The following is a 27,826-nucleotide window of genomic DNA, read 5'->3' on the forward strand; positions in this document are numbered from 1 at the left end:
GAGGTAAAAATGCAGCGAGTTTTATTTTTATTGCCGAGTTAGTGCCACAGGGATAAGGATTTCAATGTCTTTAGCACAGAATTCTACATGGCCTATTGAATACACTATCCTTCTCTTAATGGGAGGATGTGACAAGACTTGGATGCATTTCTGAAGGCTCCCTGCCTTCAATGTGAAGGAAACTTGTCGTGCACTTCATGCCAAGAATCCCTCTTTTGTTTTTGGCGGAATTAAACTTAGTTGGCCTACATGGGAGAGGTGCCGTTCTTCATTTGCTCCACCTCTGGTCCATGTTTCCATTGATGTGCTTTGCTAACAGCCAGTAAACTGAGTTCAAAAGATAGAAAGAATAGCCAGTCATCTAAATCCATTTTCCTGTATTAACCCCCAACATGTCAATTGCATTGCTTTAGATCAAGCCTGTCTTGACAGCTTGAACTTCCCAGTGCCTGCACCTCATATTTTGGTAGATGCAGCATCAATCTGAGTTCTTTGTCATTAAAAAAAACCTGAGGCCGACCTGGACATTAACACCCAATAAAATTCTAGTGCAGATCTGCAGAAGGTAATTTAAAAAGTGCCTAGGCCAGGCCTCGTCAACTAACCTTAAATAAGTAAACTGGTCCCTTTTTACATAGATGAGTGATACACATGGGCAATGTCCTTGCAAGTCTTATTGGATCACATTTCAATATTTCCTATATTCTGATGTTCCTTAAGGTCTTTTACCATTCTTTCCCACCTGAGCTCTCAAGTTGCAGAGACATAGATAAGAAGGTTATTGGAGCAACCTATCAAAAGATCTGGAAACAATGTGGCATGATTCAAAACACAGATCTGGAAGATTGTTCCTTCAGTTCCAAAATGTCAGCCTAAATACTGATATTTCATGTGTGAGTCAGCATAGGATCTCGGTTTAGTTGTAACAGGTTGTTAAAGGCTTGAGCATGTTCCACCTGGACAGAAGTCACAACCAGTGGATGGGGAAGAAAGAATCAGTTTAAAAAAAAAGAAGAAGCAACATAAGCTGGTAGCTTTGCCCATTAGTTCAGGAACGCACACTAATTATTCCCGTTCTTCTCTCCAGAACGCACACTTTCTGGAGAGAAGCAGCCACTTTTCTTCTTAGATCCAAATGTCACTGGTGAAGGTGAAGGGGCTGAACTGGTACCCAGCACCTGAATAGAATTTGTTCTGGAATTCCACCCTGAAAAATACAGGACAGGTCAGTTTAGGTTTTGCAAGATCAACTCTATCCCCAGTTTTATCCAGTTCCAATATAGATGCGCTGTGTCACCCCAGAGTTCAACAACCTCTCTGGGATCATAGACTTGATTTCTTTAAGAATCATTTATCGCCTCTATGATTCCTAAATGATAGCATGGAGGAACTTAGCAATCCAAGTCGAATAAGGCAGTAACATTTACACAAAATTTGTAAATTTGCCAGGAGAATTCCCTTTCCCATGTATCTGTAAGCTGTGGTGGCACAGTGGTTAGAATGCAGTACTGCAGGCTAATTCTGCTGAATGCCGGCTACCTGCAGATTGGCAATTCCATTTTCACCGGCTCAAGGTTGACTCAGCCTCCCATCCTTCCGAGGTCAGTAAAATGAGGACCCAAATTGTTTGGGGGGGGGGGCAATATGCTGACTCTGTAAACCGCTTAGAGAGGGCTGTAAAGCACTGTGAAGTAGTATATAGATCTATTGTTACATATCTCACCAATGAAGACGTAGGGCGTGCAGGAAAGCTGAGAGTCCCTCCATCACCAGCAAAATTGCCACAGTCAATACTGCAAAGAAAGCAAAGACGGGAACAAGGACAACCCCGCCTTGGTAGCCCATCATCGAAAAGCCATTCCTCATCACCATGGTCCAGAGGACCTCTGAGAGCTCTGAGAGGGAACAGAGATGAGTGCAAGAGTTAGCAAAAATTACAAAGGGGCAAATTCTCTTCCTACTGCATACTAGAAATCTCTGCAGATAAGACATGCCCTATCTTAATCAGACTTAATTCTGATGCCAAATCACTGGCTTTATATACACTGTGATATCGTCTATGGCATATTGGGTGTAAATAGTCAACCTTGTCGATTACTTTCATGGTTAAGCAAATAATGGCTTAGTGCAATATGAAAACCCACACACAATGATTATACATGATGCCTAGACTTAAAAAGTTTGTTTAACCTTGTTGGTGAACAAGTCATGTTTGTCTGGGTTCACATAACAAGCTACACCCTAAGCCGTTCTATACAAAACCAAAACCGAACAAACCACATGATGATTTTCTGAAATAAACAAACCCAGTCATCATCACCTTTCCCAGGAATTTCCGGAAAAATTCCCACCAACCAAATAATCAGCGCAGCCAAAGAAAGCCTCCCCTATTTCCCTCCCTTCCCACCCCTAGGAACTTACGTGCATGGGCCAAGCTGAGAGCCCAGAGGCGCAGATAAGAGGCCGTGTTCGAGATGCAGCCCAGGCAAAACTCAATAGTGTGGATTGCTTGATGCATAAAGACGTCACCAAAGTCAAACTAGAGGGAAAGCAATGGGAGTGGCAGTGAAGACTAGCCGGGTGCTCTCAAATAAGTCAAACCCCTCCCCTGGAGCTTTTTCCAAAATCCAGAAAAGAAACGAGAGGGAGAGAGAGAGACAGTAAATAGAGATGGGTGAACAGAGCATTCAGATCAGAAGGTAGCTTTTAAATGTCAATAATGTTGGGAGGCAAACGATAGGAGTAAAGATGGTATTCGACTTACAACAGTTCATTTAGTAACCATTCAAAGCTGCAACAGCACTGGAAAAAAAATGACTTATGGCCGTTTTTCACACTTAATGACCGTCGCAGCATCCCCATGGTCACATGATCAACATTCAGATGCTGGGCAAGGGGTTCATATTTATGAGTTACAGTGTCCTGGGCAGGGGTGGGCTTCAAAAATTTTAGCAAGGGGTTCTCTGCCTGGTTGCTGGGTGGGCGTGGTCATGGTGGGCGTGGCCTAGTCAGCCTCCTGTACCATGGCGGGAGAGGGGGATTTTGCCTTCCTTGGGCTCCGGGGGCTTTCTTTGAGCCTCCGGGAGGGCGAAAACAGCCTCCCCAGGCTCCGGAGGCCGGAAACGGGCCTGTTTATGGCCATCCCAAACTTCCGGTAGGCCCGTTTTTTGCCCTCCCTGAGCCTCCGTGCACTCCCTGCATTTATCTGCATCCAAAAGGGGCCGCATGGGGTCTCTTGGAAGGGGTAAGGTGGGCGGGGCCATCCAGGAGTGGGATTTGGGGGTTTTCCGAACTGCACAGAATCTTAGCTAGAGGCTCTCCCGAACCCCTGCAAACTCCCAGCAGCCCACCCCTGGTCCTGGGATCATCTTTTGTGACCTTCTGCCAAGCAAAGCCAACGGGGAGTCCAGATTCACTTAACAACCATGTTACTAACTTAACAAATGCAACGATTCACTTAACAGCTGTGGCGAGAAAAAACATAAAATGGGGCAAACTCGCTTAACACGTGTTTCACTTAGCAACATACATTTTGGGCTCAATTGTGGTTGTAAAGGTAGAGGATTACCTGTAGCACGGCATATGTACTTATAAACGTAAGATCTTGGGACACAAATATTAAATTGCTACTTTTATGCGATTCCATCATGACAAACATGTTTTCATTTTGACATAACTGCAGCTTTTCTAGTCTTTGCTACCTGCGTCCCTCTGTTCAAAACATAAGTACTGATATCTCTCTCTATGCTGGTTGTTTGATCAATTTCAGCCTTTCTTCTATTCTCCTACCATGTCTAAAAAAAATATCACTTAAGTGGAAATGAAAACTTCAAGTTATGGCAAATCGGCACAAAGTACTGGTCCAATAGCTGTAAGGGAGGACACGGAACAAAATTCTGGCCATCGCAACCACATTAAAGTAGAAGACTTACCTTCTCCTCCTCCTCTTGGTTGCTTTCCATGTGATTCATGTCACCTTCAGCAACGTTCACAGATCTCTTTCGGTCCTCTGAGTTCAGCAGAGGTTGCCGCTCTCCTGCTGTGGAAGGATTGTGCTGCAAACATCCCAGAACACATCAACCAACAGAGAAGAGGCTGCTCAAATATCACCTGGCCTCATTCCACAGATTTAGCACCCAGATTGTATCAGCAAAAGATCCCCCCCTTACCCCATCCAAATCCCAAACCTGGTATTTTCCTCAATGGCATGTACCTTCCTTGAGGATGCTTCAGTGTTCATTAGAAAACAGAATCCACATAGCTTGCAACTGAACTAGGGAGCCAGTTTGGACAATAGTCTTACATGAATGCCAGGGGGTGATTCTTACCCGAGATTTAGGAACTTTCTGGCAATGTTTGTGCCAAAGATAAAAGGGCGTCCCCAGCAGCAGGATGGGCACAGAGAGCACAGCCACCAACATCAATACCATCTGCACTGTTTTCTGTGGTGAGCAAGAGGACAATTGTAGTTATTCCAGCCCCATCTCCAAGCATTCAAAACTAAAATAACATTAAGGTAAAGATTCCCCAGCACATACATGCTAGTCATTTCCTGCTCTAGGGGGCGGTGCTCATCTCTGTTTTTAAGCCGAACAGCCAGCGCTGTCCGAAGACGTCTCCGTGGCCATGTGGCCGGCATGACTAAACACTGAAGGTGCACGGAACGCTGTTACCTTCCCACCAAAGGTGGTTCCTATTTTTCTACTTGCATTTTTACCTGCTTTCGAACTGCTAGGTTGGCAGAAGCTGGGACAAGTAACGGGAGCTCACTCCGTTATGCGGTGCTAGGGATTCGAACCGCTGAACTGCCGATCTTTCTGATCGACAAGCTCAGCGTCTTAGCCACTGAGCCACGAAGTCCCTTATAAAGTAACATTACAGGGATTTTTTAAAAAAACTTTTCTGGGTTGGATTTCGCAATCAGAACAAGATACCAAAACAAAGATAAGTTCAGCATCCTCTGCTCCCTTCCTCTCTTTCTCACAGTTTATTTCAATTCTTATCCTGTTAAACTTTATTGAACCTTGGAAGGATGGGAGGCTGAGTCAACCTTGAGCTTAGTGAGACTCGAACTGCTGAATTGCAGTCAGCCGGTAGTCAGCAGAAGTAGCCTGCAGTACTGCATTCTAACCCCTGCACCGCCACAACAAGTACCAAAGGCATTTTTTTTGGATAGCTCTCAATAACTAGAATTCCATTTGTGTTCAGGTTCTCAATCTATAACTATATTCAAAAAGTTTTATGGCGTTGTACCTCTTGTTGATGTATGCACATTATTCATCATTACAAAACCAGATGATGAACTGATTTGTGAAACCACCATCATCATTTGGACAGAAAATTCATCTCAAATAACATTTCTCAAAAAAGCTGATCAGAAATCCAGCATTTAAAAAACAAATGCAAATGAATATCAATGATTGAATAGAAAAAAAGCCAACTTAATATGTAACAAGGCTACTTTCATTCTTAATTTGATTGTGGATGTGTTGGCCAAATTGGTACGCATAATTATCAGACCCAGAGGGGGTTACCTGAAGATAGAGGGTGTTATGGTTAATCTTTTTTCCTATTGTTTTTAATCCCCTTCCATAAGATGCCATCTATTAAACAATGCCATCCAATTGCACCCTTTTTCTGTTGTCATTCCTGTTCTATCAAATAGCATCACTCAGAGATTTCCCTAGGCTCTGATTAGCGTGGGACACGGAGTTCCTACCTGAGTGGTCTAAATCAGAGGTGGATTCTACCGGTTCGGGTGAACCGGTAGCTCCGAAGATCAGATGGGAGCCAACCAGTTCGCTCCCAATAGCAAGTGGGCCCGCCGGCCCCTGCGCTTTACCTATCTTTATCTTCTCAGCTGAGTCGCACGGCAGAGTCAACTGCCACGCCTCAGCTGTTTTCCTTACCAAGCAGTAATCCGGAAGGTAAATATTCCCTAAATTATGCATGTGCACTTGCGCACGCTCAGCGAACCAGTTGTTAAACAGGTAGGATCCCACCCTTGGTCTAAATAGTTTTTTTACTGGCGAAACCATCTTCTTTTTCTGTTTTCACTTGTTGCTTCATACGCCCGTTTAATTTTGCATGCCACCAAAGTCACTGACATAGACTATATTGCCAGAAGTATTCGCTCACCTGCCTTTACTCGCATATGAACTTACTGTGACATCCCATTCCTAATCCATAGGGTTCAACATGACGTCGGCCCACCCTTTGCAGCTATAACAGCTTCAACTCTTCTGGGAAGGCTGTCCACAAGGTTCAGGAGTGTGTTTATGGGAATTTTTGACCATTCTTCCAGAAGCGCATTTGTGAGGTCACATACTGATGTTGGACGAGTTTACGTGGCCTATCACTTCGTGGTTGCATGGCTGTCGTTCCCAAACACTTCCACGTTCTTATAATACAGCCGACAGTTGACTGTGGAATATTTAGGAGCGAGGAAATTTCACGACTGGATTTGTTGCATTGGTGGCATCCTATCACAGTTCCACGCTGGAATTCACTGAGCTCCTGGGAGCGACCCATTCTTTCACAAATGTTTGTAAAAACAGTCTGCATGCCTAGGTACTTGATTTTATACATCAGTGGCCATGGAAGTGATTGGAAACACCTGATTCTGATTATTTGGATGGGTGAGCGAATACTTTTGGCAATATAGTGTATTTGGCAGCCTTAGGAACGTGAACTATAAAAAATAAAAATAAATATTTCAAGGGAACATTTTATCCCCAAGCAGCTTCCTCTATTCCTTTACTATTTGACATTGTGTACATCTGGAACAAATAAGTGTTATTTGTCCCATTCAATACAACAAATTTGGGAAAGAAGAAAAACGAGAATTAAAGAGCGGAATTCTTTTTAAATAGGTAATCAAGATAGGATTCAATGCTAAAAGCAGTTACCTGGTGCTTAAAGAGCGGAGAACTTCCAGGACTCTCTGAAAACAGGAACATGTTAATGAATTGGATGAGAATGCTTGGGGCGAACATGGAGTTAGAAGCATCATACATAAACCATTTGTAAAATATCAGGATTACAAGGTAGCCAAAAAGCAGCAGAAGGAAGGTGATCTCTGGAAGGAAAACCAATAGGATCTTGTATCTTTGCTTGAAGTGGCTGCAAACCAGACAGACAGGAGAAGTCATTAACAAAACGATCAGAGACACATCCAGCACAATATCACTGATTACCCAGATGCCTCTTGAGAAGCAGCGGCTCAATCCCCATTATGTCCCTCAGCCTCTAAGGAAGAGGAGGTAGCATATAGCTGTCATTATCGCTACAGGTGAAACTCGAAAAATTAGAATATCGTGCAAAAGTTCATTTATTTCAGGAATGCAACTTAAAAGGTGAAACTAATATATGAGATAGACTCATTACATGCAAAGCAAGATAATTCAAGACCTGATTTGTCATAATTGTGGATTTGGGGTTTTCATGAGCTGTAAGCCATAATCATCACAATTTTGACAAATCACGGCTTGAACTATCTTGCTTTGCATGTAATGAGTCTATCTCATATATTAGTTTCACCTTTTAAGTTGCATTACTGAAATAAATGAACTTTTGCACGATATTCTAATTTCTCGAGTTTCACCTGTAGCTACTAGCAGTTTTACCCTCCATAAATATATCCAACTCCTTTTAAAACCCTCTCTTTCCAAGATCCCCTTGGCTGACCAAGCAGAGGTACATCAACTGGATACTCACAAGTGGTTGAAGATGCCAACAAATACTCCAAAGCTCATGTGAAAAATGCCCAAGATCACGGACATCTTCATTTTGAAGGAGTTTAGAAAGGTGAGGTGATTAATAGCCAGACTCCAGATCTGGTTCATAAGAGAAGAAGAGGAAAATCCCATTCATGGCAGTGACAAGAGCCAGTTCAGATTTGGGAAGGGGAAACAAATAAAAGGAAAGGAGAGAAAAATCCAATTAATTTTAATCCTGGTTCGGTCCTATTTACAGCTGGATATAAAAGTAACATCTCTACATAAAAGAGCCAGGGGTGGAAAATTGCTCTGAGCATGTGCAGAAGCAAAAAAAAAAAAAAAGATGGAGGCACCATGGCACCATCAGAACCAGTTCAGAGGCATGGCAGGCCTGGGTCGCTGCCAGTTCCAGCGACCCAGGCCGCCAAGCTACTAGTGGTTCGGCCGAACCGGTCCAAACCAGTAGGAACTCACCAGCAGGAGCACGCTACCTATGCCACCTTAAGCTCCTGAAGGAAAAGCCGGATATAACTAAGGAAAATAGGCACATTGCATTGAGAATTCCCATTGAAATTCTCACAATCGGCTCTTTTAGGTCAAGGACCTAAAAGGAATGACAATGGAAGCCTATGAACTTCAAATTTGTTCAGCGTGGTTAAATACGCCTAGTTCCTTTTCATCCAGCACATATCAAGCGGCAGTAACCCAGAAAACTATTTGTTTCAAGTTACCATTCACTTACCGGATCTATCCCAAAAGGGTAGGGACCATTAAAGACACCAGTGACATTGGGGTCCAGATTTAGAGAAAGGCTTTCTATGATATATTTCGAGCTGTAAGGAAAAGAAGAGTTTCAATTGATGACTACGGCCTCCCACAAGGGGAAGGGGAGTTCTTGGCTTTAAGGAGGAGATCCTTTGGTACCTCCAGTCCGAGTTGTTGGCCATAGCAGCGACACTCCAAGCAGAGGGGAAGATAGTCAGTGCCTTGCTGAAGCATTCGTTGTAGATGAAACCAGTGTAAATAGAGAAGGCACCCATTAAGAGGATGAGGTAGCGGCCCGCAAAGAACATCTGCCAGATCTGACAAGGGAAGGTAACATTAAGTACATATGATGCATGGAGGGAACATACTCAGCAGCACATGTACAGTTATTATGTTAGTTTCTGAAAGTGTTCAACTTCCCAACTAGTCAGAGACACAAATTGGGGCCAGGGTATCTGCCAACCAAAACTAATTCACATTTGTTTTTTTGAGGATTTAAGAAAGGGGTAGCACCATCTTGTGGTCCTTAAGGGGAAAAAAAGAGGGGGATGAACTTGTTCTAACATTATTTCCAGATATTGGGCAAAAATAGATCATCTTTCTTCTCCATCTACCTAAAATGCACATCCCATGGAAAGATGCACTTCAAACAAAGCTCACCTCGTTTTCCGCCTTCTTCATTCCAGGCCGGTTCTCAAAAAGCACCATCCAAAGGGCAAAGAGGAACATCAGTAGTCCATGGCCAACATCCCCAAACATGACGGCAAAGAGGAAAGGGAAAGTGATGATGGTGTAAGGAGCTGCAAAGGAGAGCTGACATTAGCTGAGAAGCCCAAGGAAAGCCCCACAGCTACTTGCCCTGTTGCTTTAGTCCAGGGGTGTCCAAACTTGGGAACTTTAAGACTTGTGGTCTTCAACTCCCAGAATTCAAGTCCACAAGTCTTAAAGTTCCCAAGTTTGGACACCCCTGCTTTAGTCAATTTAAACCAGTGGTTCCCAAAAACCTTTTTTTGGCCATGCCCCACCTAAGCATCTTTAAAATCCTGATGCTCTCTCTCTCTCCCCCCTCCCCCCACCCCCCCGCCCCGGTGACATATAATTACTCAAAAAGTGAACTCTACTCAGATGGAGAAAGCCTAAAAGACCATTAACTTGGTTTAAACAAGGTTCACCTTGCCCCCATTAAAAATCAAATTGCCTCCCTGTGGGTGTGGGCCCCATGTTGGGAACCACTGGAAACTGTTGTCATCATCCCTGCTCCTTGCTCCATTTTTGGGAACCACAAAAGAATCAGGAGTAATCAACGTATCTCATCATCTCATATTCCATCCTGTTAGGCTTATGCAATCTCTAGAACCAACAAGTGGTCCTGCTGGATTTCTTCTCTCTCTTACTCCCCACATGGTTTACCATTGTTTGAAAGTGAAGAGATGTCATAGCTGTTACTGTAACTGTCCCCCATCACTGGTAAGGAAATGAGTATCAAGCAATGGACCAAACCTCCAAGGGTGAAGAGATGTGGGATAGAGCACATTTCCTCACCAGGGTTCATCTCTTGATAGCTGGCCACCCCATAGGCATCAATAATGTTCTGGAAGCCAGCGGTGAATTTATTGGTGCGAATGAGAGTTGGGGGGCTCTCAGTGCAGATAATCCGGTGGACAAAGGACTCCACTCCAGAACCACTGCGCAGCTGTAGGAACAAAAGAGGATCCCCCAGAGCAGTTTAGGCAACAGATGTACTTGGGCTTGGCCAGTTTTCCTCCTCGTTCTCTTTCTGACCTGGTTTGCAGTGGCTCAACCTCTAGAGTGCAGAGTAAGGAGTCATCCAAGTACTCACCCAAAGGCAAATTGCAACCCATCCTAAAAGCATCTGGGGCACTAAGTCAATTGCACCATGACAAGTACAATTGTCTATTTGCAGAGGCCACTACTCAGCTATTGCTTTCAAAAAAAGAAAATTAAGTTTCCAGGGTTACAAACTTTAATTATCTTCCATTATTACCTTTTGCTACTTCTCACAAACTCTGTGGACTAATTGGAAAGCTTGAAGCCCTATCTCAAAATAATCTAAATATATGTCAAAAAGTCACAGCTTTGAAACCAGAATGTTACAGGGAAGCTTACCTGCAACCTACAAGGAACTATGAAAGTCCCTGAATTCACATTTTTCAGCCACTGGAAACTTTCAGCCTTGTCTTTAGCTTTTGAGATTTTAAGCACACATTATTTACCTATTTCCAAGCATTTCTTTATAACCATGAGGATTAGAAACATATTTTTATTTACTGCTCTATAGTGGAAATGGCAAAGTAAATTAATTACATATTAGTAACAATCTCAGTTCATTAGGCTCTGGTTGTTATGTAGCCAAAACATATAGGAAGTACTTGTGTGCTTTAAGAGCGCAAGGCTTGCCTTAAAGAATTATACTTTTTTTTTGGGGGGGGGGGACAATCTTCAGAGGAGATACCTCCCTACTAAAACTCATCTTGAGTAAGGATGGTCAGAATGGTAAGTCCCAGAGGAAAGAAGGCTCCAGCTATCTGAGAATAGGGGCACAAATCCTATAACATTTGGGGATGGAGCAGCTCTTATTGGTTAACCTATAAGCCAAAGCAATTTCCTTTCAGCTACTAGTGCAAACAGGAATGAATTAATCTTATTGAGAAAAGTTAATACATTTCTCCTTGTGGTCCACAGCATCTCAGGCAGTGCAGAAGTAGGATGACAAGAGGAGAAGAGACATCCCTACAGACATCCAGTGACACTTACCGATCCTTCACGCAGGGCCAGCTGCACAGCAGGAAGGTCACGGACAGGGCACCAGACCTCCCCAATGAGGCATTTATCAGTGATGCTGAAGCTGCACTGGTTGAGGATGAAGTAGATAGCTTTCATCTTCTGGATCTGGACTTGCCATGCAGGTAGAACTGAAAGTACTTTTTGAAGCACCTGGTCCAAGTACTGCTCTGTCTTGCCCAATACCTATTTGCAAGAGTTGGGGGGGCAACACAAAATCAAGTGAGCTCATAGCTTTCATTAGCAGAGTGGTTTAAAGTTAATATTATTTAATTATCAATGGAAGAAGTTGCTCAGAGCAGTGAGTGTCAAAGCAATCTTTAAATCTAGAAAATACAGGAGCCTCATCCCATCACAGGCCTATTTATTTGTTCATTCATTTGTGAATTCAGTCATCGTTCATTTATTCATTCAATACATTTGTATGGCTTACCTGTCTTAAAACAAAACTCTGGTTGGACCACAATCAAAGAATAAAACATCATATACTAATGATAAAAAATACTGGCGCCACAACCAAACTTCCTTGCTATATCCCACAACATTCTCCTCCCATTCTGACCTCACCATATCTACACTTTTTAAACTGATACCTTCTCCCAATGTTCTGATTATGTTTATAAATTTGTGAAAGAAATGGAAACAGCTTATTATAAGAAGTGAGGAGTAAAAATAAGAGAGGGGGAACAGGAAGGGGAAAGATACAGTCCCTTCCAAATCAGATTTGGGTAAAACAGATAACAAAATATCTCTGAATTTCAAGAAATAAGAGAGGAATGTCTTTTATATGCTTTGAAGAAAAAGTTAAGCATTTTACAGGAGTGGTGGACAAATACGATATCTAAAAAGTAAGATTTGGTGAACTCATGGCTGAATGCCACCACTTTGCACGCTTCTGATCTAGAACGAAGGAATCTTCCAAAGCCAAAGCTTTTGCTTTGGAGACTGGACTTATTGTATTCGATCAATCAGCAATTGATAAGAGATAGTATAAAGAAACAAACTTGAATATTTGATCCAGGACAAATTAAGGTTAATATTTGGGATGATTCGGGATTGAAGTCTTGGTAAATTTTTGGAATTTTGTTTGGAACTTCAGCTTTGTCTTTCTCCTATTACTGTTCACAATTTTTATTACTTTTATATTCTTACATAATATCTTCATCATCATTCTCCAAAGCACCTGAGGGTAGAACAAGAAGCAATGGGTGGAAACTAATCAAGGAGAGAAGCAACCTAGAACTGAGGAGAAATTTCCTGACAGTGAGAACAATTAATCAGTGGAACAGCTTGCCTCCAGAAGTTGTGAATGCCCCAACACTGGAAGTCTTTAATAAGATGTTGGATTGCCATCTGTCTGAAACGGTATAGGGTTTCCAGCCTAGGCAGGGGGTTGGACTAGAAGACCTCCAAGGTCCCTTCCAACTCTACTATTGTATTGTATTGTATCATTATTTTTCAGTTAACTACTTTATTATTAATATAGTTGACAGATGACAGGTTAACAATTTGTAAGTAGATTTAGTAGTTTACCAGTTTAAAATTCTTTTGGCCTGTTTTACACGGGGAAACCAACATTGCTGTATTATACCAATCAGGATTCAGCTAAGGAGGATGTTATGTGTATATATGTTGGTTTGGGTTTTTTTTAAAGACATTTTTTTGTTAATGTCTTTTTTGTTGCATGTGTTTTTTTTAAAATGTTTTGGCATTTTGCATTTTAATCTTTTTTCAATAATCTAACAATGTTCTGCAAAAAAAAAAGGAAACAACAACAAAGGAATCTTCCAAATCCTTGTAGGATTGCAACTGGATATAACTTGTGCCCGGCAGTCAAAAAAGTTGAAAAACATTGGTGATAAATCTTACGGAAAAAATTGAAGTGACAATATTTATGTAGAATTTGCCATTATTAGACTTCTCAATTTTCATTCTTTCCCTGGGAGAAAAAGTACTGGACACATCACAGCCTGCTGCATACTTCCTCTGCCCCAATCCTGCAGAGAATCCTTACTATGTTCAGGTCTTCCACTTGAGTTCGCAGCCCGTGCAAGGTATCCATGCGCTCAGCTTCATTCTCAGGATATGGGTGCAGGTGGCAGTGAAAACTGGGGAGAAACACAACACATTATGAGTCACAGACAGCTTATGGGGAAGCCAGATGTGCATATGGGGAGGCAAGAGGCAACATATGAATGATGACAGAGCACATTCGTGGAGGAAGGAACACATCATGAAAACAACTTTGGAATGGAAGAACAGGCCTCACTATTAAGTAAGTAAGCAATATTGGCCGTATTCACTTTACACACAACATCAATACCTAACCATAGGCATCCTTGTTTAGTAACCACAATTGGGACCAGCAACGGGATTGTTAAGTATAGTGGTCACTAACTGAAAATGCAATAGTGCTCACAATCTTATTTAAGCTTTCCTTTGCTTTAGAGCAGAGTTCCCCACCAGGTCCGAGGACCAGCATCGATCCACAGCATGCCAGAAACCGGGCCGTGCAAACAAGTGAAGCCCATCCGTGGGATGCGCAGGCAGCGCATGAAACCACGGCACTTCCGGTCTATGGAAAAACCTCTCTCTATGCAATCGGTCCCTGGAGCCCAGAAGATTGGGGGACCCTGCTTTAGAGGTAATCCTTATTTAGCAACTGCCTCATTTCACAATTGCAATTAATGCTGATGAAAAGTAATCTTACAATCAAGCCTTGCATTTATGACCTATACACACGTACCTATGCATGCCTGACATTGTGGTAGTAGACAGGTGCCAGAGGACAGTATTGGTAATAGATGTAGTGGTGCCAAAGGGGAATGACAAAATTTCCAATATAATCAAACCACAGGGTAGGGTTGTTTTTAGTCCTCCGGAGCCTTCAGGGAAGCCTCCTGAAGGTCATTGAAGGCTCCGGAGGACTAAAAACGGCCCTACGAGCAAACTTGAAGTCCCTCCCCGAACTCCCGGTTTGCTCATAGGGCCAGTTTTTTGCACTCCGTAGGCTTCAGGGAAGCTCCTGAAGCCTCCGGAGGGCCTCCAGGGTGGGGGAGGCTGTTTTCGCACTCCCCAGGCTCCTATAAAGCCTCTGGAGCCTGGGGAGGGTAAAAAAAGCATGCAAAAAATGGGGGGTCGCACCTGTCATACATGCATGTGCACTGGGGTGTGTGTCGCACATTGCATTATAGGTACGGCACGCCCGTGCACGACCCCCCTGCGCTTCCCCCGCTTATGGCACGCGAGCCAAAAAAGGTTCGCCATCGTTGGTCTATACGGATAGCCCCCATTTAGTGACTCCTTCATTTAGCAACTATTTGCAATTACGACAGTAGCAATAGCTGAATGAATCAGAGATAAACAGATATGTGTGTGTGTACACAAACACACATATATAAATACACACACTTTACATGTATCTGTGTATCTCTGAATGATAGGCCTATTGGGTTGGACTGCACTAAAGCAGAAGCACTGGTAAACAAGGGGAAGGAGGAGACAGCAGTCAGAAGTGAGAACAACCGTCACAAATCCTAGGCAACAGAGGGAGTACACAATATCCAGAGTACTCACCAGTTGGCGATCTTGCGGATTTTCTGCCCAATCTGGTCACCCCAGTAGGAGATGAGGAAGATGACCCAGGTGATGCTTTCCCCCTAACACAGGAAAAGACAGGTTGCTCGGGAGCCTTTGCAATAGGTAGGATAGGAGGATCTTCTGCTAAGGCAGGCCACAAAAGATATCGGCATTCTGAACTGTATAGGTCACGGGTGTCCAAACTTGGGAACTTTAAGACTTGTGGACTTCAACTCCCAGAATTCCCCAGCCAACCATGGCTGGCTGGGGAATTCTGGGAGTTGAAGTCCACAAGTCTTAAAGTTCCCAAGTTTGGACACCCCTGGTATAGGTGGTCGTCAAGTTACGGCCACCACTGAGCCCAAAATTTATGTTGCTTAGTGAAACATTTGTTCAGTGAGTTTTTGCCCCATTTCTTTCTTGCCAGAGTTGTTACCTGAAGCACTGCAGTTGTTACGTTAGTAACAATGGTTGTTAAAGTGAACCTGGCTTCCCCTTTGACTTTGCTTGTCAGAGGTTCGCAAGAGCTGATCACACGACCCCAGGACACTGCAACCGTCATAAATGTGAACCAGTTGCCAAGCATCTGAATTTTGATCATGCGACCGTGAGGGTGCTACAAGAGTCTTAAGTGTGAAAAACGGTCATAAGTCACTTTTTTCAGCACTGCTGTAAATCACTAAATCAGGGGTGTCCAAACTTGAGAACTTTAAGACTTGTGGACTTCAATTCCCAGAATTCCCCAGCCAGCGACACCCCTGCATTAAATGGACACCCCTGCATTAAATGAACCATTGCAAGTTGAGGACTACCTGTATTTCTGCCTGCCCATCAATTGATTATTATGTACTATCAACTTTGGATCATTTTTTAAAAAGTTCTTTTATTTTTCCTTTCAAATTCATTCAGAGATAGAGTCTTATAATTGCTATTTAACATTTATCTATTCACCATTAGTCTCTATACTCATTTTTATACACACACACACACATATATATATAAAATATAGTTTGGGTCACTTTCTTGCCACCCTGTGTCTCCATCTTATTTTGCAACAACCTTACTCCTTTCATCTTCTCAACCTCCCTTCTCTACCTTCTTCTTTTCTCCACTCCTTTCTTTCTTCTTCCCCTCTCCTCTTCCCTTCTCCTCTTTCTTATCCTCTCTCCTACTCTTAATTCCCCACCCTTACTTTGGATCAATTCTTAATGACTCCATTGGATCTATGTGATCTGTCCCTGACCTAGCCCTTCTGGATTTCCAATGGTTCATGAATTGCTGTTGTAATCTAACCGTACCCATCTTGAATCTCACATGCAACTGTGAGTATCTATGAGCAGAGGTGGGTTCCTACTGGTTCGGACCAGTTTGGCCAAGTAGGTAATAACTTGGCCTGCCACGCCCCTGAACGGCGTATGCGTATGTGCAGAAGCATTTTTTCAGTACTGTGCATGCATGCATAGCGCGCATCAAGCTTGTGGTGCACGCGGGGCGCATCACTCGCACATGTGCATGGCACGCCCCTAAGTGAACTGACAGTGGCAGCAGCCAGAACCCATACCTGGAGGGTAGGGAAGGAATTAGGAAAGGACAGGCTTTGATGACTTCACAAAAATCCACTGCCTCACTATGGTCACCCCTGTATGAAGCTAGATTTTACCTGGGTTGCCTGTAGCCATTTACTCTATAACCCATCCAGAGGTATTCTTATTTTCAATTGCAGAGGGGAGCTGCAGTTCCAACATGTTTGGAAGACATAAGGTTAAGGAAAACTCCTGCAGTCTTAAGGTGTTGCCATTCCCAGCCAACCAGCCCACCTTTTCCTCTGACTGTATTCCATCTTACCGTGGATGGATTCTCAATAGGCTCTGTCATCTCTGTGAAATGAGGAACAAGGTAGCCACGGCACGCACGCCACAACAGCCGTTCAAAGGAATTCACCCGCCATGGATGGATCACACCTGCCACAAAGCTTCAGGGGCAGGGTGAAAGGGAGAAAACCTAAATTAAATTTTGAAGGCTGATTGTTCAGTCTCTCAAGGCGACATTGTGCACATCGTACTGTATTAAGTTACCGCATTTTTCGGGCTATAAGGGGCCCTGGAATATAAGGCGCACCATGATTTTGAAGAGGCAAATTAAAAAAAAAAGTTTTTGCACTCTGCAGGCCTCCCAAACCCACTGCATGCCTCGTTTTTTGCAACAACAACAAAAAAGAAGAAAGGGGGGGATGCAGAGCTTTGGGAGACTTGTAGAGTGTTCCTGGGGGCTGGGGGGGGGCAAAAATTAGCAAAAAACGACCTGTTTTTTGTAAAAAAAAATGGGGGGGCATGCACAGTTTTGGGAGGCTCTTAGAGTGCTCCTGGGTGGAGGAAACGGCCTGTTTTTTGCTTTTTCTTGCCCTCCCCAGCTCTCAGGAGAACTTTGCAAGCCTCCCAAACCCTCTGCACATCCATTTTTGCAAAGGGGGCGGGGTTTCGGTAAGCCAAAAATGCTGTTTTCAGTGTATAAGACGCTCCCAGATTTTCACCCTCTTTTTTGAGGGAAAAGGGTGCGTCTTATACTCCGAAAAATACAGTACTTCAGAGTAAAGGAGTACTTCATCTCTTCCATGAAAGGAATCCATCAAAACACCCTCAAACCAGTAAATGCAATCCCTTGAAAAACAGTAGGTGAGGGAACAGTTGGCAAGCTCCTCCACCAATATTCCTTTGAGCAAGCAAACCTCACCCAGCCGCCACTCACTTGAGTCTGAGGTCAGGGCGGTGTAGCACGGTGCGATCAAGCAGAGGATCTCTTTCAGAGAAAGCACGAGAAAGGACAGGCGAATCAGGGGGCACCTGCTGATAGATGTGACAACCAGGATTAAGGCCTTGGAAGCTCTCCTTCCAGACTCCTTTGGTTATTTGGTTGCAAAAGGTGTTTTACCCTCAGCCTTTTGCCCAACCCTTGGATGCAAGGCCTCAAACAACCCTCCCCAACAGCTCCCTCTTTTCCTCCCAAGTCCCCAAATTTGCCTGGCCACAGAGAAGTAGATTTGGAAGAGGAAGAGGAAGGGAATACTTACCAATTGACCAGTGAAACGCTGGCCCTCCTGCAGCACCTGAATATGCTCCCGCAGTTCCTGTAGCTGACCAAGCAGGGCCTCCCGGTTATGGCTCACCTCCCGCAGCTCCTTTGACAGGGTCTCAGACTGCTCCTGTATTTGCAGGGCCTCGCGGGCCAAGGGGGCTGGCAGATTCTCTTCTGGAGGCTTCAATGACTGTCCAGCTTTCTGTACTTCCTGGGCCAAAAAAGCTGGAGAGAAAAGGGAGATAAAAAGATGGCCAGGACGGTCTCGGAGAGGCCACCTGCTGCAGGGCGGCTTGCTGGAACCCCCCGGATTAGGCGGCAGCCGGCGGGGGTGTTTTCAGCCTCACCCCAGGAGCCGGGGAACGGAGTGGGGGCATGGAACAGCATTTGGCTGTCTGCCCTTTTGCTGAATGGGCTCCGGGAGGAAGGAGTTAGTTAAGGAGGAGCGGCTGGAATGCGGGTGGCGAGAGATCCAACCTAATCTGGTTGATATAATGTAGGACAAGATTCTGTTTTTGCTTATCTTTTATACGTTGTCTTTAACATTGTAAAAATTGTGAGATTTGGAGGGATTTCTACCACTAGCACAGGAGCTGCCAAAATTTTCTATGTACCCTTTTACCTTTCCCCATAAATGTTTAAAAACCAATAAAATTCTTTAAAAAAAAAGATGCCCAGGACTTAGATTTGGTATTTTAGTTCAGATTTTCCCAAGCCGAGCTCAGAAAAGAGATTCAACAGGATCAGCGCAGCTCACCTACGTAGCACTGTAACTCAGAAGCAAGATTTGAGAAGTGCAGAAGTGCAAAATGACCCAAGATGAATCCCTGCCAGCAGGGAAAATAACTCATCCAAAATCTGGAGAGGTGAGGGAAAGTGGGCCTGGCAATGTTAGGCTGAACCAGTGGTTTTCAAATTTGGCAATTTTTAATTGCAATGGCTTCAACTCCCAGAATTCATGCTGGCTGGGGAATTCAGAGGGTAGTCCACACATCTTATACTTGCCAAATTTGAAAAACATCAGGTTGAATATGAGTAGACTCGATATATTGCAAGTCCTGCTGACTGCAGAATTGGTGCCCAGACTTAGCACCCAAAAAGTTATGCCAAACAGTTTGATGGACTACATTCAGCCTGCTAGCTGATGTATTGCACTGGCCTACCAAAGTTACAACCACAATCATCCTCTCAATTTCACCATTAAGATTGATGAAACTTAGGAGTTTCCTGCAGTTTTTTCACTTCCTAAAACTCTCTGCAGTTTATATTTTTTATGAAATTCTGAGCACTTTCCTTCAGGAGAAAGAGACGAGTTTTTATAATCTGAGGACAAAGAATGTGATACGACCCCAATTCTTTCTTCTGTCTACCTTCAATTGGATCACCAGAGCCCTAGCAAGCCCTAGTGACTATAGAAGGGAGACGGGATACAGAATGTTTCCCTAAAAGGAAATTGTTTTCTTATTATATATTTTATGCTTTTTTTTTCAATTTTAAAACTGAGTTATTTTCCCCAAATTAATCAGCAACATACCGTGTTTCCCCGAAAATACGACCTGTCCCGAAACTAAAGCCTTGCCACATTTTTCGCATGGGGAAAAATATAAGCCCACCCCCGAAAATAAACCCCCTGGACAACCCCCCCTCCGGCCAGGCAGAGCACCGTTCACTGACCTAGCATTATCCCAAAAGCGCCAAGTCGCAGGAGCCGGGGGGGGGGAGCGCTCACGTTGCTTGCCGCCTTTGGGATACCACTAGGTTAGGGAGTGGCGTTCTGCTTGGCCGGAGGGGAGAGTTGCCGGGCGGCTGCTCCCTTGTGAACTGGCTCTCGAAGAGCCGGGCACATCCTCAGGGGCAAAGCAGCCATGAGGTAACCATGCTCACGAGCAGCTGCCCGGCAAATCCCCTCTCCAGCCGGGCAGAGCGCCATTCACTGACCTAGGGGGTATCCCTAAGGTGCCAAGCCATGTGGCGCTCTGCCCGCCCCCCAGCTCCCGTGGCTTGGCACATTCGGGATACCCCCTAGGTCAGTGCATGGAGCTCTGCCCGGCTGGAGAGGGGAGCTGCGGGAGCTGGGGGGCAGGCAGAGCGCCACATGGCTTGGCACCTTAGGGATACCCCCTAGGTCAGTGAATGGCGCTCTGCCCGGCTGGAGAGGGGTTTTGCCAGGCGGCTGTTCATGAGCATGGTTACCTCATGGCTGCTTCGCCCCTGAGGCTGTGCCCAGCTCTTTGGGAGCCAGTTCACAAGAGAGCAGCCGCCCAGCAGCCCCTAAACAATAAGCCCTCCCTGATAATCAGCCCAAGGCCATATTTCGTGGAGCGAAAGAAAATAAGCCCCTGTCGTATTTTTGGGGAAACACGGTAATAAATGGATAAAGACTGCCAATTCCAAATAATAAACACAATAAATGGATAGGCTGACCATTTTAAATGTTTTTATGCCATCATGCATAGATAATTTATCAAGACTTGTTACCTTTAATATTTTTTCAACACATCGAAGTGAGCTAGTAAAGAAAACTGCATGCTAACTGAATTGTAAAAAGCAGCCTGCGTGAGAAATTCTAAGTACCATTTGCCAAGGACCAGTGGTTATAATTTAATTTAGAAAAGTTTCTGCTGAAAGTGTCTCATGATGCACTAATCTAATGTGTCTCTAATTATAAAAAGAGAGTCTTATGATTTGCTTTATTTAATCATGGGCAGCCTGATATCATACATCCAAAAAAACTAGAAGCCTAACCCAATTTCTGCCAGCCCATAAATTAACAAAACAGTTTTCACAAATATAGCTGACATGTTACTGGCCTTACTTCACCCCTACTTTTCAGGTTTCACTGTCAACCTTCTGAAAATTCCATCAGCATAGGGAAAGCCCCACCAAGTCCCCCAAAGCAGGTGTCACTCACTGAAAGTTTTCTCCATTTCTTCACAACGCCGCAATTCTCCCACAAAGCGCCGCTGGAAGGCACTGACATGAGGATTCAGCTGAAAAGAAAAGATGCTTATTCAGAAGCTTATGAAAGTCTGGTTAGAGCTGATGCTTTAGCCACCCCAAAACCAGGCACCAAAACTCTTAATGCACCAAATCAAGATCTGTGCAATAAGAATGAAACACCCTCCTTTTAGCCCCAATTTAGTCTTCAATCTCTTCTATTTATGTGCAAGGCTGCTAACAAACAATGTAATCACAAAACTTTTGCATAAATAAGGAGAGGTAGTAGATCATTTCTGCATAACCACTTCTCAAGTATCATCAAGTACCATTTATTCTTTCTGTTGCCTGCATATGACCGTGTCCTTGTTTGACATCTAGGCACACACTATTTCTGTCGCTTTTATTGATGGCCCCCATAAGCTTTGTGTAAAAAAAAAAAAAACTTGAAAAGGGAGCATCTCTCCTTTTGTAAGAAGAGCAACTTCCTTGTAAGGAAATCAACTACACCCATGGACTGATTGCTGTCTGTCTTGCAATCACTGAGTAGTGAAAAGCCCCAACAGCTGTTACATCCTAAATTTGGTCTTCCCACCAAGCAGTCCCCAAAATCTTCCAGCACATACATCACGGAACTCCACGAGGCCTTGCTCCCCTAATTCGCTAACACACGCATAAGATGAAGCCGACTGCAAGAAGAGCTGGGCCAAGCACATCTCCTCGCTGCGAAACATGGTCTCCTGTTTCCAGAAGAGACTGTAAGACAAAATGGCTTCATTAGCAGGCATTAACTCCCCCAAACCGCTACCTATTCCTAATGGAAGCTGGACGGGTGCATGTGTGCCAGGGGTCTTTTTAAGATAGCAGTTGTCCTAAGAGCACAGGTGACCAAGGAATAAGACTAGGAAATAGTGACAAAAAAGAGAGGGGTACAAAGACCGAGAAGAGGTGCGGAAACAGAGAACCCACCAACGGGAGAAATAGGCAAAACCAAAATGTTGACCCCATCAACTAAGGAAAGCTAAGACAGATGTTTGATCATGAATACTGAAGTATCTACTGGCCATTAGGACTGCACCCGTCAGGATTCAGAGGCTGCAGTGGCCTAAGGGGAGGGGAAACTGCTTACCTCTGGATACTCCAAATGCAGGAAAGCAGAAAACGAGTTTCTCCTTCGGGGCTCCAGCCAGACGCAGCCCTAAATTAAATCTCCGCCACCCTGATGGCTTGCTGAAACTTGCTCCTGACTCACGTGAGGCTTTTTTTCGGCTGTGGGATTGCAACACAGTTTCCAGGTCGGGCCACGACCACTCATTTCACAACACGCCTCTGACTCAGGCTTCTCTATTGCTCATAATGGGATTAAAATATCCTGAGATGGCAGTTCTGGCCTTAGATCCAGGCTGGAGAAAACTGCAAAGAGATAATTTCAGCTGTTGGAGGAGACCGAGCACGATACCCGATTTGGAGAAGAGGGCGGGGGGAGGGGGGGAAAGGAGGAGAAAAAGACAAGGCACAATAATCAATGAAGAGCAAAAATATATTTCTCTAAATTTCATTTCATCCCCAGGGACTGGCGTTTGCCCTCTGCAATGAGAAAGGGACCTGGGTAGAAGATGGCTTGTTCAGGTGACCGAGATAACAAAGAGGAGCCCAGAAGTCTGGGAAAACCCCATCGTGGCAACAGTTGCAGACATCACACCCGGAACACTACAGGCTGGTTTGCCTGGAAGCAAGTGGTTTATAATTAGAACAATGAATTAATTAATTAAGTCAGCCGAGTATGACTACAGCATTACCTTTCTGCACAACATCGAATATTCTAGATTACTGTAAGCCATCTCCAGCCATTTTTCTCCAGCAAAAAAATGGGACGTAAGAAGACCAGATATTGCCATTCTTTCAAAGTATCATATCCAAGCCTGCAGGTCCACTACAAGCATAAACTTATTAAGAGAATTACCCTGACTTTAGAATGATTCCTGGGCTACAGCTGAAGTGAATAGGGCTTCTATTAAGGGCTGCATCACTGTATTGGAGAAAGAGTTTTTGCTCTGCGAAGGCAGGAATGGCACCTACTTTCATGCTTTCATCAGTGCCAACCACCAACTGAAACTCTACCACCAAAACCTGCAGTACTGCATCTATACAGAAAGGGAGCTGAAAATCACTGTTCCATCTATGGTAGAATACTGTGATCCCCAGGGATGGAGGGTGGGGAAACGAACCTGCACCCACACCCTCCCCCCAAAAAGACTGCAGATTTGGCCATAAAAAGTAATTGCTTTCTTTAAGAAAGTTGATGTTTCGGAGAGGTAGTTTCTCTACTCAATAATCTGCAGCTATTACGGAGCATGGATCGGCTGTCAGATGTGATGCTCCAAATCACATTATTCTATAACAGAATTAAAATATCCTGCTCCAGAAGGGATGTATTAATTGTATGGCAGAGCAGTGGATCATCCCTAGCCTTATGGCAAGTGTTGTACTGAGAACAAACAAGGGTTGCATATTCTGTGCAATTTTAGGGATTTCATCTTGCACTAAAAATAATGCAAAGAGTTTGTATCAATAAGGCATTATTGCAAGGAGCTTTGCAATAGGTTTTGTCTTGATAACCTCATCTTTATTACTTTCATAAATAACTCAAGGTGGGGAACATACCTAATACTCTTTCCTCCTTTTTATTTTCCCCACAACAAACCTGTGAAGTGAGCTGGGTTAAGAAAGAGTGACTTGCCAAAAGTTAGCCAGGCAGTTCTTATGTCTAAAGCAGGAGTAGAACTCAGTCTCCTAGTTTCTAGGCCAGCATCTTCACCACTACCCCAAACGGATTCTCATTAAACTCAAGGTTAAATGACTAAGTCATCATGCTAACATTATATTTAGCACGCGCGCACACTTACACACACACACACACACACACACACACACAATGGCATAGTTAAATAATACACATGGCAATTTTTTTAAAAGTATGGTGCAAATTTTTGATTACATCTGTCATTCTATGTTGAACCTCAGAATATAACTGAACTGTGTCTGAGCGGTATTGAGCAAAACATTTGGAAGGTATTTTATTAACAACATTGGTGGGAACAAAACACCCTTCCTTGATGTGTGCAGCAAACCTCATCTCCTGGAGAGCATGCATGTGCAATTTTTGCTAGCAGTCACATATGCATGCCCAGATAACCTGCAAAAGTTTTCTTTACATCAATAGTCATAGCTGCCTCACTAATTTGAGGGTCTTTTTTCTCATTGGCATGTTGTGTGAAAAAAAAAACCCTTCAAGTATTTTGCGCAACCATTATGTGTTTTTAAAAACAACGGGTTTTTAAAGCGTTCCTCTACCCACATGCCACTTAATGTCCTATTTTATGACTTTGCACCACATCTTGAACAAAAGACAAAAATAAGAAGGCCAGATAGAGTCAGACGACATTTCATCTGTTTGACTACTTTGGAGACTGCTGTTGTTGGCCAAATCCAGCCAGTGGAGAACAAATAAATCCTAAATAAATCCACTTGTCACTTTAATACAGGAAATCTTTCCAGTTATAATATAGACAAGAAAATACTATTCCCAACATCTAAATTGAATAAATGAGAGACCTTTTGATAATTCCAGAACAACCTGAAAAAATGGAATGACAATCCATTTCTGTATTGCTGCCCAAAAATCTACATAGACATGCCCAGGACATCATCAGAATTTAGCAAAGACTGTTACTGTACAGAGGTGGAAGGGACATTGGAGGTCTTCTAGTCCAACATCATGCTTAATCTGGAAACTGTATTCCCTTTCAGACAAATGGCCATCCAATCTCTTCTTAAAAACCTCCCGCGATGGAGCACCCACAGCTTCTGAAGACAAACTGTTCCATCGATTAATTGTTTTCATTGTCATTAATTCCCCCCCCCCTATTTCTAGATTGGTTTTCTTCTTGATTAGTCTCCATCCATTGCTTCTTGTCCTGCCTTCAGGCCCTTTGGAGAATAAGATGACTCCCTCTTTTTTGTGGCAGCTCCTCAAATATTGTAACACTGCTATCACGTCACCCCTTGCCCTTCTTTTCATTAGACAAAATCAGGGGTGTCAAACTCGCAGCCCGGATGCATCATGTGCTGGCCACCCCCATCCCCACCATTTTAGTGAAGGGGAAAACAGTCATGATACGTCATGTGATGACATGACGCTCCGAGTTTGACACCCCTGGACTAGATATTCCCAATTCCTGCAACAGTTCTTCATATGTTTTAACCTCCAGTCCCCTAATAATCTTTGTTGCTCTTCTCTGCATTCTTTCTAGAGTCTCAACATCTTTTTTATATCATAGTGACCAAGACTGGATGCAATATTCAAAGTGTGGTCTTAGCAAGAGATTACATAGCAATATTAACATCTCATGTGATCCTAATTCTATCCCTCTGCCAATGTAGCCTAGGACTGCATTGGCTTTTCTGGCAGTTGAAGCACACTACTGGCTCATATTTAAGTGATTGTCCACTAGACTCCTAGATCCCTCTCACAGTTACTGCTATTGTGGCAGGTACCACCTATTCTATGCCTGTGCTCTTGGTTTTTCTTGCCTAATGTAAAACCTTGCTTTTCTCACCTCGAATTTCATTTTGTTACATAGGCCCAGTGTTCAGGTCTGTTGAGATCCTTCTTTTGGACTGTTGGCTATTCTGGACAGCAATATCCCATGCAAAGAGAACAGGGGTTCCCAAACCCCGGGCCACAGACCTATCTGTGGCCAGTTAGGAAATGTGCACCACAACTGGAGTGAGCAAAACTGAAACCACCACCACCCCATCTGTGCAAAAATTGTCTTCCGCAAAACTGTTCCCTGGTGCCAAAAAGGCGGGGGGATTGCTGAATTAGAAGGTAATATTGCAACCAAACATCTAACCACACTTTACAGAAGTATTTTGTTGATCCTTCCTCAAAATATGAGATCCTTTAAAAAAAAAAAATCTCAAGTTTGTTTTTAGACCAATGTGGAAGTGAAAGTATGGCTAGGAGCCAAGGAAAAAAACAGTAGCAATCTTTTTTTTAAAATCAAGGCGGCTTTTGAGAAAGTCATTATCATCCCATCTCAAAATGGAATGCTGGTATAGCTTTATGTTAGTATAAATTAACTTAATAAATAATATTGCTTCTCTTAGGGATCTGAAGCAGTTACAACAGTGGAGGAAATTTTGCATTTGTCCTGAACAGCTGCATCTGAACTAAGTTGATCTACAAGCATGCTGTTATTAATTACTTTCCATGGATCATCAAGTAAACTCTTGAAATAGAGGTGATTCTCTATTGCTCTACAGATGTCCTGCATTTCCATTCCCACAAACCCCAACCCACAGGACTATATTCAGTAAGGATCTGGCAGCAGAAATCCAGTATCTCTGGAGCACACCACAGCTTGGAGAAGGCGGCAAAGGTCTCTTTAGCTACAAGGAAGTGGAAGGGGGTTTCCAGCTCTCACGTGAGCTGTTCCAATTTTCCAAACATGGCACACGCACACATACACAAACCCAGCCTCGGGCGCCAAAAATGAGTGACCATTCCGTAGTCTAAACCGGAAGCATTTTTCTACAGTCCAGAGAAGATGCGAGGACGACGGAGAAAGTCCAGTTCTCAAAGAGAGTCCTAATTTCCCCACCTCCCGCGGAGAGACTTGGAAAATGGGAGACACAGTGGCGGATCTCCTCTGATCTAATTCCCCAAAAGACACACCGGAGCCGAAAGATCGCTTCTGGCAGAAGCCGCTACCATTAAGTGGCTCGCCCCACGCCCCACAACAGCCACTAATCCAACCACGCTCACCCCTCCCGGCAAACAGGTGGCCGCCGCAACCCTGGAGTCGAAACGCACCGCGATTTGTTTGCACAGAGGGTCAGGAAAGCGATTTTCCTTCCTCGCCCCACAAACGATCTAAATGTAAATAAGTGAGGTGCGGCTAGTTTTTAAGCACATTGCAGCAAAGTTAGTTAGATCTCCCAACAACTGAAGGAAAAGAAAGGCTGAACTCTCTAAACCCAAACGGCAGATCTTCAGAAGAGAGAAGACAGTCCGGCTCAGAAACACAAGGGTTGATGGAGGGAGTCCCTGGCGAGAAGCCAAACACTCACCTTCCGATGCCACCGCCGGAACAGCAGCCGGGTATCTTAGTCTCCCTGGCCGACAATCACTTCCTCTTTGCCATGAAGGCCCCAACTGAAAGGAAGCCTGATCTGTCCCGCCCTGTGAAATCTCCCAGTGCGCAGCTCGAACTTCCTGCTGGGTATGGGAACAGAAAATGACCTCGGCGAGCAAAGCGAATGTTGGTTCTCAAACGCCTTGGCAGGAAAACCAAAGAAAATCGAAATATTTTCTTTTCTTCTGCAGCGTAGACCTCTGTGCATCCCGACAGATGCACAATATTGTAGATGCTCCCGACTTTTCCTTTGTTGATATACTCTAATGTCGCGGAGGCACAGTCAAAAAGTGAGAAGGCGTTATTGGGAATACTGAGATTTACATAGTTATTTCACAGGCCCTGATCATCAGGAGGGGATCGACTTTTATGGAGATCAGCTTTTTTAGTGATGGGGATGCCAGAGCAAAAAAACAAGATCGTTGTAAAATCTGCAGGGAAAACTACATGAGGATCTCTTGCAATGCTTGCCAGCATCATGCTATTATCACATTGCATTTTATATGCCGAATGGCTGCCCAACACAAGTGTCGTGTAAGGGTCCCCGTCTTTTACTTGAAAACACCAGATTTTTCTGCAGATCTAACTTAACACATAAGGTAGCCCCAATATGTTTGTTTTTATGAGTTATTTCCTAGATTCTCTTGAGGAAGAGTAGAATAACAATAATGTCGGGAAATATTAAAAAGGCAGAATATTATACAGTGGGGCAAAAAAGTATTTAGTCAGCCACCAATTGTGCAAGTTCTCCCA

General features: G+C 43.8%; 1 protein-coding gene across 3 annotated transcripts; it reads right to left on the bottom strand.

Annotated features, from left to right (window-relative positions):
- Nucleotides 1-4: 4 nt before the first annotated feature.
- TCIRG1 (T cell immune regulator 1, ATPase H+ transporting V0 subunit a3) lies at nucleotides 5-27,129 on the bottom strand. Of its 3 annotated transcripts, none has more exons than XM_081935756.1 (21): nucleotides 27,009-27,129; nucleotides 22,003-22,286; nucleotides 21,500-21,629; nucleotides 20,848-20,926; nucleotides 17,932-18,161; nucleotides 17,610-17,704; nucleotides 16,710-16,836; nucleotides 14,862-14,944; nucleotides 13,300-13,393; nucleotides 11,259-11,471; nucleotides 10,026-10,176; nucleotides 9,144-9,283; nucleotides 8,643-8,800; nucleotides 8,461-8,551; nucleotides 7,717-7,835; nucleotides 6,909-7,122; nucleotides 4,329-4,442; nucleotides 3,933-4,055; nucleotides 2,422-2,539; nucleotides 1,724-1,895; nucleotides 5-1,207 (listed from the first exon to the last, which is right to left on the bottom strand). In XM_081935756.1, the coding sequence occupies exons 3-21, from the start codon at nucleotides 21,605-21,607 to the stop codon at nucleotides 1,126-1,128; spliced, it is 2,511 nt and encodes an 836-aa protein (XP_081791882.1). In that variant the 5' UTR covers nucleotides 21,608-21,629; nucleotides 22,003-22,286; nucleotides 27,009-27,129; the 3' UTR covers nucleotides 5-1,125. The 3 variants fall into 3 exon arrangements, with proteins under 3 accessions (XP_081791882.1, XP_081791880.1, XP_081791881.1); XM_081935754.1 differs by having other exon boundaries at nucleotides 17,610-17,707; XM_081935755.1 differs by having other exon boundaries at nucleotides 17,610-17,707; nucleotides 22,003-22,306; nucleotides 27,009-27,100.
- Between the last annotated feature and the right edge of the window lie 697 nt (nucleotides 27,130-27,826).

This window comes from Natrix helvetica (genome assembly GCF_964273705.1).
Source record: "Natrix helvetica genome assembly, chromosome: 1".
NCBI classification, from domain to species: Eukaryota; Metazoa; Chordata; class Lepidosauria; order Squamata; family Natricidae; genus Natrix; species Natrix helvetica.

Excerpts from the sequence above, each read along its gene's own strand:
- TCIRG1 (XM_081935754.1), bottom strand. The coding sequence starts at position 21,607 with ATGTTTCGCAGCGAGGAGATGTGCTTGGCCCAGCTCTTCTTGCAGTCG. Across the intron at positions 9,284-10,025 it reads CTATCAAGAGATGAACCCTG|CTCCTTACACCATCATCACT; the intron begins GTGAGGAAATGT and ends TCTCCTTTGCAG. Across the intron at positions 1,208-1,723 it reads CACGCCCTACGTCTTCATTG|GGTGGAATTCCAGAACAAAT; the intron begins GTGAGATATGTA and ends TGTATTTTTCAG.